General features: G+C 38.2%; 1 protein-coding gene across 1 annotated transcript in view; it reads right to left on the bottom strand.

The window, feature by feature from the left end:
• Positions 1-15,803, bottom strand: part of FOXN1 (forkhead box N1) — a 42,905-nt gene that overhangs the window by 7,775 nt on the left and 19,327 nt on the right. Inside the window, exons 2-6 of the mRNA XM_035342850.1 lie at positions 13,996-14,144; positions 12,152-12,655; positions 10,139-10,249; positions 4,052-4,179; positions 3,174-3,270 (exon numbers count right to left, since the gene is read on the bottom strand). Coding sequence (XP_035198741.1) covers positions 3,174-3,270; positions 4,052-4,179; positions 10,139-10,249; positions 12,152-12,655; positions 13,996-14,118 — 963 coding nt within the window. The 5' untranslated portion in view covers positions 14,119-14,144. The remainder of the gene's footprint in view (positions 1-3,173; positions 3,271-4,051; positions 4,180-10,138; positions 10,250-12,151; positions 12,656-13,995; positions 14,145-15,803) is intronic.

Raw genomic sequence — 15,803 nt, 5'->3', positions numbered from 1 at the left:
CATTTGATTCTCTGTTAACGAACTGAGTGTCAGCTTCTGAATTTGCTCTCGTACAGTTGGGATCCCTTCCTAGAGCTCGTTTTTGCCGTTGTTGCATTCCAAGAAGTCGGGAAGAAGGAATTTGACAGTGCAAGAGAATACTTGCTGCTGTAGGTCCGTCCGACCACAGACCTCCCTAACCTCTTGGACCACTGGCAATAACTCCAATTAACAAGATTAAAGCTTTGTGTTAGACTCACTAATCACTACAAAGAAAAAAAAAAAAAAGGATGACAAGCAAAAAAATATTATTGTGCAGACCCATTGATCCTGACCGCCTCTTGAAGTTTAAAGAGTTCAGTGATCTTGCAAAACCCTTTCTCTTTAAATCTAGGTCTCAAGAGAAGGGAGAGGTACATCAAAGAGCAATTCAACTTCAGCTGTGTAGATTTTTTTTTTTTTAAGGACGTAGGAGTTGGATTGCTCTGTTTCAACTAGAAATGAGATTGTTGCATCATAGAAACTAAATTTGCTGCGGCAGCGAATACGAGCTAATTTGACTAGGCTTGTATCATCTAATGTCTCCCAGCAAGATTTGATGTACACTTGTACTCTGTTTCTCTCCTACTTAAATTGCTTCCCCTCCCCCTGTTGAATCCTTATATTTAATGCGTTATAGTATAAACAACAAAGTGTTCCTTGCCAATTTTTACATTACTTCATCTTTCTGAACTCTCCCCAAAGAAGGGAGGACAGAGAATATTAGCTTTTGCCATATATTGGTAATTCCATGGGCTGTTGTAAAGACCAGAAGTAGATAGGACTTAGTCCTTATAAACATATTTTCTGTGCTTATTTTAAGGATGTTTGGGATGAAACTATTCAGTCATTTGTCTGTATTTGTAAGTAAAATGCAAAAATAATACTGTTGCAAAATACTGGATGTTCCAGTAATAAGCCCTGCACTATTCTTTTCCTACGGTGCATATGAAGACATGAACCTCATTCTCATTGACTTTTAAATGATTTAAGAAAAAGACATGAGGATCTGCAAAAGAACGCTTCCAGTGGAACAGGCAGGTTTTGATAATTAAGAAGAGCAGGGTTTAGATTAGCCATAAAACAGTTATTTAAAGCTGTAGGAAAAGTATACGCAAGGCACAAGCGAGCACATTGATACACACAGACAGATGAACACGTACCTATATATGTGATATTTGGAAGTATCACCATATAAATAATACACGGTCCTTGCACACTATGTATAGTTGAGGAAAGGATGCATGTCTCCCGAATATTTCTACTGCTTCACAATGCCCTTAACTTCAGGACCAGGAAGATGACACCTGGCAGTTACAGTCTTGGGTATACTCTGTGCACATGGGCAGCAGCAGCATTTGGTTTGCAAGCTGCTGATTAATTTTATTAATCAGATGTATTGTAAGACAAAGGGGAATTAATTGCAGTTTGGTCTGATGAATAAATGTGGGTATGCTGTTAGGCCGCCAAAACTTATTTTTAGTATTACCACCTGTGTGCCTGAAACTTATTTATGCTCTTTCTAGAAAAAAAAAAAAAAGTAATCAGATAATAATGTGTTACTTTGCTTTAGATTGTATAATTTGCGCTGTATGCTAAGAAACATAGTTCTGCAAAATACCAGTTTCAAGATGTGGTGGCCCAGGACCTTTGTCACAATTCTCAAATTATTTTCCTTTGGGTTATTTACAATTTCCTCCAACCAGTGGCAAATGCATAGAAAAGAGAGTTAATATTTTAGGGCTGAAATAAGAATCTTTCTCTTGCTATGTGCCATTCTACCCATCTTCCTTTCCCCACTTGCATTACCATCAATACTTAATTTTGTGTGTTTAGCCTAAAAATCATTTGTGTCCCTGTGACTGAATAAAATAAAAAAAAATGAGTGCTTCAGATTTATTCCATGGATTGTAACCAGTGGCGTTGTTGTGGGATACTTCTTGAATTAGGATAGTAGGGCTCTCTTTTTCTGTTCCCTTTTCTTGCTTGTAATAAGTAATAGGGTAGCTGATGATTCCTTTGGGGGGAAAGCTGGAATTCTGAGAATACGTAAGTGTAATGAAACCTAACAGTTCATCCATCACGATAAAGTGTTTTGTTGTTCTCTGATTACTGGCATGTTCACTTTTATTTGTTTTGCAGGCATTCTTTACCCTCAGTTAGGATCCAAAACCATTGCAAAATTGTATCAGATTATTCTTCGTACTCTTTTCTTGATACAAATGTTAGAACTGCCTTTCTGTAGTTGCATTACATCCATTTGAATTGCTGCATGTTTATTAAAAATTGGAAACTGGATGGACTCGTGTTGGTTAATTTTTAGTTTTGGGTCTTGCTAACAATTGTAGGTCACTTGGTCTGGACTCTTAGTGAGGTGTTTTTGGAGAATCGGCAAGAATAAAGCTCTGAGTTGAGCAGCAGCCGACAATTCAATTATAGCTCTTTTAGAAATGTAACTGTAATCCTTCTGCTCTGGGATCGTGTGCTGACTCATCTCGTTCCACTCACCTTCCATGTGCAAGAAGCCATTTTCTCTTAGAGCACGGATTTAAATTTCAATAGCACTTGGTGCAAACCATACACCCATACCTTCACCAGCATCACAGTGTAATTATGAGCTTAGTACCATTTATCACATATTATAGTTTTCTTTTGTACAAGTGATGAAGTTGCCTAAGATGGATATCCCAGTTCCAGAACAGAGCAAGATAACCTTGAACCTCTGCTTCCACGTGAGTCCGGAGGTGCTATTAATGGCAGAGGAAGCCACAAGACCAGTTCTGCCTGTATTTGAGATCTGAGAGGAAGGGATGGATGTTGTTTTTGAAATTATTTATCCTTTTTATGAGTTGTTAGTGAGGAATGGCCACTTGTTATCTACGCAAGCTCAAAGCTGGGATGGTTCTCAGTATCCTTTTGTGTTCAACATTGCCATGTACCCTGTTTGTATATTCTGCCTAGGCATAGCATAAAATGCTGGGTAGTTTATGACCATAGAGGTGTATAGTTGTTTTGATATTCATTTAGGAAGAAATTTAAGTTTTTTTTTTTCCATCTTGAATCCCCACCATTATTCCCCCTGGTACCAGGGAAGCTTACAGACAGTGAGAGTGACTGAGAGATTTTTCTTTCCCCCCTGTAAATACAAGACTCACCTTAAAGTAAGGGAAGTGTTCTGTCATGAAATTGTAAATCTCACTGACTGGCAAACTCCCTGTCTTGCTGTTCTTGAGTGCCATGAAGATCAGGATGCTTTAGGGAGAGAAAGAAAAGTATTTAAACCTGTTCTGCTTGCCTGTTCAGGAGCAGAAAGAAAGGCAATGTTTTTCACAGTGCTTGTAATTACTGTGGCTTTCACTGTCACAGCATGAATAGGGATGATGCTTAAAGTTTCCACTTAGCTGTTTACAAGCAATCTCCTTACCTTGCATAACTTTTAGAGTTAATTGTCAAGGTAGAAGGTCCAACCTGAGTTTCAAATAAAGTAATAGGAAGTGGAATAAAGACAACAACCTTTAAATCCTGGCAGTGTGCATTTTTTTAAGGTTGTGCTTAAATTGATACAGGGCTCACAGAGTATCAGACTGACACTGACAGACGGTATAAGTAACGTTTGTCTGATCTACTTCACTAGTCTGCCATTTGGGGGCTAAACCTAAGCGGTAACTAGCATATCTGATATGTTTTCTAGGCATTTCCTTACCCTAGTAAACAGACAAAAAATAGGTGTATTTTCCAGGACCTGTATTAAAGCCTTGCGCTGATGAAATTTGCAACACCTAAGATTTTGTATTAGAGAAACGTCTAGCTTTTCTGTGGGTGATCAAGACTGTTCACATGCTTTACAGCATTTCATTTCCCTCTGCTTTGGCCCCAGAGTCTGGAACATCTTGTGATTCACGCAAACAGGACAGAGCACAGTGGGAACGAGACAAATAGGAGTAAGCATGTTGTTGCAAATTATGCTGGAAATATGCCATGGGTAAACAGTATATTTCCTGTAACACTAGGACTTGAAAAAATATTTTATTACCTGTAGGAGTAGATGGGTTTGGGAAATAGAGGCTGCTGGGATTCTTGACTGCTTTGAGGAGCAATTCTTTGGTACGGGTAGTGTGAAGAAGTAATGTAGGTCACGGGATAGCTGCCTCCAGAGGGATACTGATGATACAAGAAAAGAGATGTCACTTGGCTTAGCAACAAGTTCTGAAAATATTTCTTTATTAATAACAACGTTCAACTTTAATTCTGAGGATCTTGTCCTCCACCTACATTTAATAGCTGTTTTGCAATGACAGAACTAATGTCTTTCTAGTGTGATATTGAAAAACATTAATGTTACTAGTTAATGCTTAAGAAGTGGAAGAAACAGGGCGTGTATGAAAAGAAGCTGCCTGGGATGCTGGCTGCTACCAGATCCTGTTGCAGTGTGTTCCGTGTTGAAGTGTGTAGAAAAAGTACTTGCTTTTATTATTGCCTGTTATGCTCCTGAGTTCTTGTGAAGAATGGGAGTCATTGCACCCTACCTATTGTCTCCAGATAATGCATAATTTTTTAGACCTAAAGCATATCCCCCTTCAGCTATTCCTTTTCTAGTTGAAGTATTTTAGCCTGCTCAGCCTCCCCCAAAACATTGCACTATGAGGACAAATAAATTAATGTTGTAACTTTATTTATATAAATATAAAGGACAGAATAAGCTACTTTGAACAGTGTGCATCACAGAAAAATAAACCTAAATAAAGCCACTAGAAGTGTAAGAAGCAGAAGAAAGGTTTTGACTGAGCCTTGTTGTTTTCTGTGCTGTTTTTTTTTAGCTGGAGAGGGATACACCAAGGCCCAAAGTATATGAAATCTGCTCCCAAGAGAAAAGCATCCTGAAGCATCCGTTCTGTTTGCTGCTATCAGGCAAGACAGTAGAATAACAAAACAAAACAAAACAAACAAAAAAAAAAACAACAAAAGCTTTTGTTCACAAATGGCATCAGAATATGTATTAAAATAAATGTATTATGGAGTCAGTTAGTAATGTCATTCCCTGGGTCAGGAGAGTGGCTTATGAGACATTTCTTCCTTCCCTGCCTCCGGGAGCCCGGACGGGTTTTCGTGTTGCCTGACTTGTGCTGAAGCTGTGAGGCTGCTCTGTGTAGGATCCCTTCGTAATCAACAACAAGAAACAGGCTTCTCCAAGAGGCCAGGACCTTAAGTCCTGTTAACCACCACCTCGAGCAGTTTATTTTTCTCCACTTTCTATGTCAGAAACCTAAAGAGAATGAACAGGGCACCCAAAAGGAGATAGCATTTATGCTACCCTCACCCCATCCCTAGGGATGAGCAGCAGAATGTGAAGCTGTCTCTTCTAGAGATCTCTAAGCACGTCCAGCTCTCAAGACATACTAAGGCAATGGCTGGCCTATCATGCGATCACCACGATAGAAATATGTGCAATGCAAAAAATAGGTAGAACAGGTCAGATATTCCATATAGATAGTCCTGATTGCATTAGTGTTTCTGCAGGTCTGCTCTCAGTTTTCCATTGCCACAGCTGGTCACGTATTTTTATTTTCCACATTACAGTTCAAACTTGCTGGCAAGCAGCTTTCAAGAACAGAGAAGCGCTGCCCCGCTAAGGGCAGATACCATCACTTGGCTCTCGGTGAGGGAAAGGCTCCCACTGAACTCGGAGCTTGGAGTGAGAGGAATTTCTGCCTCTTACAGATGAATCTTTCCAGATGCCAGGGCTAGGGCACGGCCAAAATTAGGAATCATGTCACACGCTATTAAAAATCTGCTTGCATGCCTTCGCTAGTACTCAAAGGTTGCTGAGCCATGCTCTGGTGTTTTGCTGCTCACCTCTAGAAGTCCTGCGTCATGATTTTTTTTATGGTTCCTCTGAAAGACTATAACGTAACCTTCCAGAGTTGCCAGGAATATTTTCTTGGTAATTAGTTTCTACGTATCCTTAGTTTCTTACTGCCATTCCTATTTTCAGACCAACAACTTCTGTTGCTCTTGGTCTTTGTCCCCTTAAAAAGCTTGTGAGGGGTTACCACGTGCTTGCAAAATGTTCATAGTTTATTTCTTTATTCTGGATTCTGAATAATTTATTTCAGTTTTTCAGTTATTTTATTTTGATTTTTTTTTTTTTTGCCTGCTTGCTTTTATCTTTTTTAATATTAAACTGCCTGAAATGGAATGTGGAAAAACTTACCGAATACGCTAATTTGTTTGCTGCAGTGAAGAGGGTGAAAGAAATGAGACATTCAGAATTAATCATGTCCTGCCACGTTAAGCTAAATACCAGGCAGAAGTGCAGGCTCCAGAGCAGCTACAACCTAATTACCACGTGCAGCTCGGTGCTGCCTGCTTTGTTGCGGTGTGTGCAGATTTCTCACTGGAGCAGAAAACTGGGCAATTCATGCAATAATTCTGACTTTATTGGTTTCAGTGGCTCTTTGAAAGGAAAGGACACTAAGATGGGGCTGGTTGTGACGTTGTCACCAAAAGCAAGAACTGGGCGTTTTAAGGATTATTTCTGTTTTATGGGATTCATTACTCCTTTTTGAGGGAACAGAGGCTGGGGAATGGTCTGGTACGACAGGCTGGAGCTGGTTTTACAGTCGCACAACTGGCATGAAAGGTGTCAGTGTTTTATGGTGGGTGGGTAGGTGACTTCAGTAAGTGTTTGCTATTTCTTTCAGGTCAATAAGAAGTAATTTTTCATCTGAGTCACCATTCGTGTTGTGTCCAGCAAAGGGGAAGGTGAGGCCATTTTATCATTTGGACAAAATTAATGAAGGAGTCCACCTCTCTCATCCCTCTAATGAAAAGTGGGGCATGGTTTGAACATCCTTCACTCCAGGCTAGGGGGGCCCGTTCTCCTTGGGCTTCACTCCCTGCTGATTTAAATTGCTCTGTTCCATTCTCATTTGAAATGTAAAGCATTAATAGTGGAGCTGCTTCATGCAAAAATATATTATACCATTTCTTCTCGCTCTTGTATCACTGTTCATTTCCTCCGACCTGATTGTGGCACACGGACGGCAATTCTGCCTGTTATGACTTTGGCAGCTCATACCTCTCATTTTTCCTCTCTGAGTGGTACAATATGTTGCTGTGCTTTTACTATGGTAACACAAGGAAGCACAAAGACTGGGAAGTCTAACAGAAACCTGCTGCTTGTGAGAGATCTGTCCCAGTGCCAACCTGCAGGTGGATGGAGGACTTTCCTCTGGTGTAGTGCTTGTTGTGTCTTGCTCCCAGAGGATGTTTCGGCTGTATCATTGCAGGGTTTTTGGATGTGCTTAACCCCCATGGGCAGTAAGAGTACTGGTGTCAAACTGCAGTGATGGGGGCGGGGGGGGATGGGGGGGGGAACAATCGGTTCAGATTGAGTAAAGGAATTAAAAATATTCAAATGAATTAACAAGGTAACTGGAGCTAAAACTAACACAGAAATGGCATTTATACTGCCTGTGAGATGTATGGTGCTGTGGCACATTCATATTGTCTGTGCTGCAGTCCCAGCGGGGAGCTGGTTTATAATTGCAGCAGAGATTTTTGTGGCAAGTTAATCCTTCATCTGGGACCCATTTCCTCTAAAACAGTAATAGTCAGATCAATCAATTTGTAAATTAGGATGGTAGTGTAACATCACCTTCTTTTTCTTCTGGTTTGATTTCATTATTACTTTATATGACTTCTATGAAGTCCTAGGCTAGCCAGAAAAACAACGACAAAAAAAGCAAGCCAACCAACCAACCAAATAACCAAACAAAAAAGTAAATTAATTATGATGGTGCTGATAAGAATTTAAATGATGGTTACATTTTTGCCACATGTTAAAACAACAACAAAAAAAGAGTAAATTCTGCCAAATGGAAAGTCAGAGTGGTAGGTAAGGGAAAAAGGCAGAAGTGAGGTTATTCTCTAGCCTCCCCACACTTATTTCAGCTTCTGTACACTTCCAGGGCTTTGCAAGGTTACCCAGGGAGAGCAGGGGATATAAAAAGCCCTTTATATTGAAACTATTTGAACTTCAGCACTACCTGGATGCCCTGTGCACATTGGTCTGCCCTTGTGCAAAGCGTTGTACAAACAAGTAGTTGAAGTGAACCTCTGTGCCCCGGAGTTGTTAATCTGATTAAAATGCAAGGTCCAGTTAGCGGAGAGAGGCTGTCCGAGGCTGAGGGAGCAGGAAGAAATAGTTGTAGGATTTGAGGGGGCTTGCTGAGCTGCCTTGCCATGCCATCCTGCTGATGGCTTGGACTCTCTGAAGTTCAAAAGGGACTCAAGTCTCTAAAGGTCTCCCAGTGACTGATACAGTTACTCAGTCTTCCTCTCTTAGTGTTTATGTCTTATAACAATGAGACACCTCCCTCTAAGTTTCAGTAGACAGGTAGGGGATTTACAAGCATGAGACACAGAGCTTAAAAAACATGGAATACCACTAATTTACTTTTATCAATGGTTGTAAATTCCTACATGTGGACACTCTTGTTCTTTACAGTCATTCAGCATCTATATGCAGATATTACTTAAATTTTCTCATAAAGAAAATGTCAAAAATAAATTTACAGATATATATTTATATATATTTCATCACTGGGGACTAAATCCTTGGGATGAATGGTATGATTAGTATTTTGATGATTCAGGCTGGTAACACCATATGAATGAACAATCCCAAAGAAATATCCCACAGTAATCTTTTCATTTTGTTTTGTTTTCTTTCTACTGTTTTACATCGCTGCTCTGCTAGTCATGTTTTTTATGCTTCTTGAACAAGTTGGATGAGATGGAAAAATTGATTCTGCAATATAAGTCATCAGTCAGTGGGATCTAAGGACTCCTATCTCAAGTGTGAGCTTTCATATTCAAATATTAAATATATATATATGAGCTCTGTGTGTATATATATATATACAGAGCTCATATATATATTTAATATAATAATTAATAATTAACAATAATTAATAATAAAACTATAATAATATAATATATTATAATATAATATATTATAATATAATAAATTATATAATAATAATAACATTAATAATAAAAATAATATATATATTTTTTTAAGTAGGGTGTTTCAAGCATATTTTTATCTCCCCAGGCATCTTTCTTACTGAAAATTTTGTACATTACAGACTTACAAAGTTTTGTACACTACTTGAGCACAAAAGAGGAAAATGTCAATGCATGGAACATCATCTATGTTTACATATAAAGAAACTCTTAAAGACATTTAAGAGTCATGAAAATGACTTTTTGTAATATATACCCTCCCTATATGTCAAATTTTCCAAGCTCAGTAGACCACACTCACAAACTTCTGTAAACGTGTACTAGCATCACATTCAAGGTTAAGAGATATATGGATGATTTTGCAAAGATGCTACATGCATGTTGCTTTGAAAATAAGAACTGACACATATTCAAATGACTTCCAAGCACATTTAGAAAAGCATTGTGTCAGTTACTTTGTGCATTTTAGTATTAATGATATAGTTACATTACGGAAGAACAACCTTCATATCGTGCATTCTCATGCATCATCAGCATTACACTCAATTATCCTTCAGCTGAATAATCTTTCACTGGGGGTGATGTAACAGTCAAAAGATTGCAAAAGAGATTTATGTGCCATCAAGCACAAAGAGAGTGAGTATCATTGCCTTAAAAGTGTTTTTCTATGTTGGGTCTAAATTATAAGTGTACAGTTACATATTTAATATTTTATTCTGAAGTTAGAACACAGTAAATGCCCTGGGATTCTGAAATGCCAATAGTTATACAGCTTTAAATGGCTATGCCAATAAATTAGCTGTTTTCAAAGCCAATTTTCTTGAGCTAAATGGTGAAAATATAAATAAGCAGTACTAAGTTCCATTTTTACAAATTATTTTTTTCTGACTGATCATTTTAAAATGCATTTAGCTATGGTTCCCTTGCGATCTCATTGTCGTAAACAGAATGTCTGTATATGAACACAAACTAATCCACAAATACAAATTCAGTAGGTATAGTTTCAGCTATCTTTTTGAATTATTACCATGACTACTATACTATTCAAGTGCAAGAAGCAGTGTTTTTTTCTTCTACATATAGTACTGACCTGATGGAAAGGATGTGAGGGGCAATACATCTGCTGCACTTGAGGCTGATAGCAATACAAACCCGGCTGCCCCTCCAGGGGGGATGTCCTAAGCTTGATGTCTGAATCCTGCTAGAAAACATTTAGGGAAGGCCTTATTAGAAAAAAACACCTCAATTTAAAATAAAATAATCCCATAAACTTATACATTATGCTTCTTACTTCTTTGGATTTGATTTGTTCACAGTAAGTGTTGCACAGAATCTGCTTTATACTCTAGTGGGAGTACAAGAAGAAATATTCTTGCATTTATATAATTACTGATTTAAAAAAGGAAATCCAAGTCCAAATTCCATACAGAAAAACAATTCAGAAAATGTCAACTGCGGTTTTATTTTTCCCCCCACATACACAAACTACATGCTCCACTTTTCATTCCTGAGTGTGCACGTGTCTCCCCCCTTCCTCTCCATACTTCTTGATTTTATCTTGCAGGCTGTCAGTAACTCAAGCTAACACAGGAGTGTTGCGATGAGGAAGAGGGTAGGTGGTTAAACACACCATTCCCTGCAGTGTTTATTATGTAGAGCCCTTCTCTGTGGGCCAAGGGACTGACTTCAGTTTGCCCCCCAAACTTAACAACCGTGGCTAGGAATTCTCTTCTGAGTGCTGGCCACACGGGCCTTTTATTTCAAGGAACAAACAGCACTAAACCTTCTGTTTCAAAGCAGGGCTATAATGATTATCTTTTATGGTATAGATTAGTGTAGGGGTGCATACTGGGTTTGATCTGACAGCCTGGCATCAAGCAAATGTCACATCCAGTAGTAACAACTGTCCATGCTATTTTGGTGACCATAAGATGTTTTGTTGTTGTTGTTGTTGTTTGTTTGTTTTTAATCCAGAAATATCAACTTGCCGGCAGCTTACACGCTGTTTAAGAGCTTTGAAGTTGCATGATAATTGAACTAGTGGAGAAGAAGCTAGCCTTTTCCTGAGTAGTCAGAGGTGCTTCGTACAGGGCCACCTGTGGTGCTAGCTTTACATTCTCTGCATCTTGCAGCTCAGGAATTTGGGAAGAAAATGGTGTGTGTATATATATATATATCTATATTTCATAAACTGATTACAGGTTTTGCATCAGACTCATCTGATCTAGGGGATACATTATTCATCCAGGAAATAAGAGATTTAGATCAACTTCCTCCTTAGCTTGAATAGTTTCATTCTGCAGGTATGTAATCTGAAAACATCCCCTGTCCCCTGGTAAACTGTCTTAATCCATTTACATTTTTTAAACCCCTCTTTCTTTCAGTAATCCTTGAATTCTTTGTCTCACAACCAGTTAGGAGCCATAGGTTAGGGCCCTCTCCTGGCAGATGCAGTCATTGGTTTTTATCTGCACTATATTACAAAGATGCGCTTTACACTTTGCATTGCAGCAAAGATAGCTTGTGGAGATACTGCAGTGTAATTTCCCTTGCTCTTCAGGGATCTCTGTGCTTCCCAAGACTGCCTCCATCCAGTATCTGAACTACCCCTTGTACCTTTACACTCTACATACTACAAACAGACCTTGTATTTAATTTTAAGGAGGATTGATGTCTTAGAGCTTCTCTTCTATTTATGCCAAGAAGAGTGCAGGTCAGCTAAGGTGCTGTAACAAATCTATACACATTCTTAGATGCACGTGTCCTTGTGCTTGAAACTTATAATTTTGTGAACTTTTGTTCCTTGTGAATGCTAATTGATTGACAGTGATATAAACCTGTTGTCAGGGAGGATTTGAATTTTTAACATTCATGTCTACTGGAAAATCCTTTCCCCTGTGCATCTTTCTGAAGACTTTTTCAGTAGGTACAGTCAATAAAACAGAGAGATTTGACTATTAAATATAGATGTCTATCCTGAGCTCTAGCCTGTAACTTCAATAGAGACCAAATGTCTGCGTAGTTACATTGAGATAAGGAAATTAGTCCAAAAGCATGTTTTTGGCATTGAAAATAGGAGAGAAAATGTAGAAAAGATACTGACCATGACTTGTGAACTGTGATCTTGACCTGGGGTGCTGTACTGGAGACTGTTACACCATGGTTGTTCGGAGGAGATGTTAGGAATGTGAGTTGGAAATGACTCTGACTCGTCAGGGCCTGTAGATCCCGGTAGACCCTCAAAACAGTCAATGCTTCTAGCGTTTTTGAAAGGTGGACCTTCTGGTGGGAGGGCTTGATGTGCTTCCTGGAAGACATCTTCACTGATCTGCCTCTTGTAAGGGTGAAAAGGGTTTCTGCTGCTTTTGAGAAACCTGTCATAATTTCCTACAGTACTTTCCTCGTAACTGTACCGCCTGAACTTTTCAGCGCTGAAGGAGACTTTAAATTTGTTCTTGCCACAGTGGATCCCTTGGCTTGGAGGGTATCTCCCATGAATTTGATCCTGGGCTGGAGAAGCAGGGCTGGGGCTGTGAGAAGACTCTGAACTTTTCCTTTCTGTCCTGCCGTCCGACTCATATGCTTGGCAGTTATAACTGGGATTATCCTGCAAAGAATTATTGGCATTTATTTAGGATTGGGATGAACAAGTATTTTTCCAGTACATTAAAAATTATGTTATTGATGATAAATACAGAGAAGCCCTGAAAGAGCTAAAAAGTTTTCTGGTCACCTGGTATCCAAAACTGTTCAAAGGCAAATTAATAAAAGAATTGAGAATCCTAATTTGTGCAGCTATCAGGGAAAAACAGGAAGTCTTAGGCAACTTTTGACTAGTTGATCTGACAGTTTCAGGGAAAAGATGATGTATGATCAAGTGATGAAAGATTAAATGACAGCAATATGATAAGTGCAAATCTTGTCCTATACAAGTTTAGTCAAATAGGCTTGATCTCATTCTCTGATGGTGTTACAAGCTGCCAGATATGCTGCTGGTTACATCACTTCCTTTCATTAACATAGCCACACTCATTCTCTGAGACATGCAGGCTCTAGGCAGACATTTTAACCTTCTTCCTGTCTGATCTCCTCCCTTCCCTTTTGCACTTTAGCAAAAAGAAAATAATAGCTACTGAAGGGCTCTTTAATCTAGAGGAGAAAGGCTTAACGAGGACTAGTGTCTGGATCCTGAAGCTGAGCACATTCAGCTTGGAAATTATGCATATTTTTCCTGACATCAAGGATGAGTAACAACTCGGGTGCCTTTTGAGAACACATGCTTAAGTCAAGAGCAGGTTATTTTGTTCAGGGGGAAAATGAAGGGGATAATGTAATAATATCCTGTGATATACCAAAAGCTGGATTATCAGATAGCCCCTTTTTCCCTTTCCCTCTCTAAATCCAACTTGCTCTTACAGTGTTTTGGGAGAACAGGTAAAGGATTATCTGCCTTCATGGAAGAACCCGATTTGGAGCGTCCCCAAGGGAAGTTAGCATAAAACCCAGTGTTGTCTGCAGAGTGGAATGTGGCAGAGCTTTTTCATTCATCTACACATCGGTCTGTGCGTCAGAGATACTAATTTAGGAACTTTAGGGAAGTTACTATAAGTGTAGCATTTTTACTGGATTAATATCTGGCTAGATTGCTTGTTTTGTTTTCAAGGTAATAGTAAAAAAAAAAAATTAAAAAAATGTAATAAGAATTGAGAAAAACTTTTTTTTTTTTTTTTAATATATCTATTTATTTTTAGTTACTAGAGATCAAATGGGAAATAGACCATGGAAATTAAAATCAACTCAGAGCATTAAAAAAATATTTCTACTATTCAAAACTAAAACTTTCAGTGTTTACTTTGCTGCCAGTCAGGTATGCTGGGATTTAGGGTAGCAGCTACTAAGTATTCTGAGCTTGTGTCTCTGAGGAAAGAGAACTGAACTCTTACTCACAGTTTGCTGAACTGGGGATATTGAATCCCCCTGTGTCTTCATGAAGTCTTCTTGTTGGTCCCTTTCCAGAGTGTCCGAAGCAGAAAATTTAATATTAGATTGATCTTGAAGTAGTGAAACCATTACCAAGTCCACTTCAGATAGAAATCCTGTTATGAAATCAAATTACAATAAATATTGTCTTAAACGTAAAATGCAAAAGAAACCATCTTGTTACCCAACTAGGCAGTATTAGATACCCAGCTGAACCATAACGTAATCTGCAGCATTCCTAATACATTTAATTTTTTTCTCTAGCTCTCAGAGAAGTGCTGTTTAGGTGTAATTACAATGAAGATGTGATAGTCTTGTATGGATTATTATTATTTAAAATATATCAAATAAATTTAAAAATATTTTTTAAAATACATGTTTTCTATCAGTTCATAAAATAATGAAAATTTATTGGTTTGGGGTTATGCAAATTTAGTAATATTGCTTTAAAGGGATACTATTAAATTAACTCTCGATGCTTTCAGTGGGACTATGTGAAACAAAGGGGTTTGTTGTTATCGTTACTTAGACTGATGGGTACTATTGACTTTTATTTTTTTTTTTTTAATTTTATTTTTTAAATTACTACCAATCTGTTCAGCACTTTCCTTCTGTTTTTGCATGATTTAATGTATCTGAGATATGTAAATAACTTCAGCATTCCACACCTACTTTTGTTAGTTATGTCTCCTTCTAAGTTCCCGATCTTTCGATATCTTAGACATATCTGATGGTACTCTTCAGAGGAAGATGAATAACTTTAGACATCTGGAGTTTTATTTTCCAACATTTTTTCCTAGTCATTTTTCACTGTAAATTTACAGTAAAACTGCAAAGGAACAACACACATCCTTTTTCCATGTCATGCACATAATCACACACCAAGTGTGTGCTTTATTAAAGATGTCTTGTGTTTGTGGTTTAGATCTCAGGTATATAAATCAGAAAAAAAAAGGCACTTCAGGAGTTAATTTACAAAGTCTTTGCCACATGTTTAAATGGCTGTTAGGTAAATAACTAAGGGGTTTATTAGGTTTGGTTAACAAAGATACATCACTTAAAAATGTGGAAAATCTATTTTGCCTTTATAGTTCAAAGAGAAATCTATATTTACGATGAGTAAGACTACACAGCCCAAGGGGAGAAAGCACAATGAGGCTTGGAAATCAACCATGAGACCTCGAGTATATCAGGAAAAATTGATGTTAGTGAAAGTTCATCACCGTCTTGGGCACAGGCTCATCTCCCAGTAGCTTAACTGGAGGCTGATGAGATGTGCTTATAACTGATGCTCATCTTGAAAGGAGCAGGTGAGAAAACTGACAACTTGGGTATATTTATGTGTGTATATTTGTAAATGTTCCATGCTCCTGCTCTCTTAGTGCAGCTTTCCCACCTATCTGCAGGTTATATAAAGCTGCATCTGACCTCTCTTTTATATTGCAATTCTTCAACCCCACTGCCTAATTTGTGGTCTTAAGCATTAGAATTTCATTAAAAGCTTTTGTACAGTTACAGTTCTTGCCTAATGGCTTTTGCACTGCAAGAAACATTTGCCAAATGGTCACAAAGAAAGAAAAAGGAGGAGCTTGATTTCAACAAAATCGGATTAATGAAAATAAGAAAATGGGAAAGTCAAAAAGCTTTGATTGCAGAGTATAATAATGTCTGGAGCTTTTCTGCTCCCATTACATTTACCGCTAGGATCTGTGACAGAACCAGATAAAAAGCATTCGCTAAAGGGTTAATTCAGGTCAGAAACAATGCAAATATCT

Source organism: Oxyura jamaicensis, chromosome 19 (assembly GCF_011077185.1).
Source record: "Oxyura jamaicensis isolate SHBP4307 breed ruddy duck chromosome 19, BPBGC_Ojam_1.0, whole genome shotgun sequence".
Lineage (NCBI taxonomy): Eukaryota > Metazoa > Chordata > Aves > Anseriformes > Anatidae > Oxyura > Oxyura jamaicensis.
This window is presented reverse-complemented; position numbering and strand designations above follow the sequence as displayed.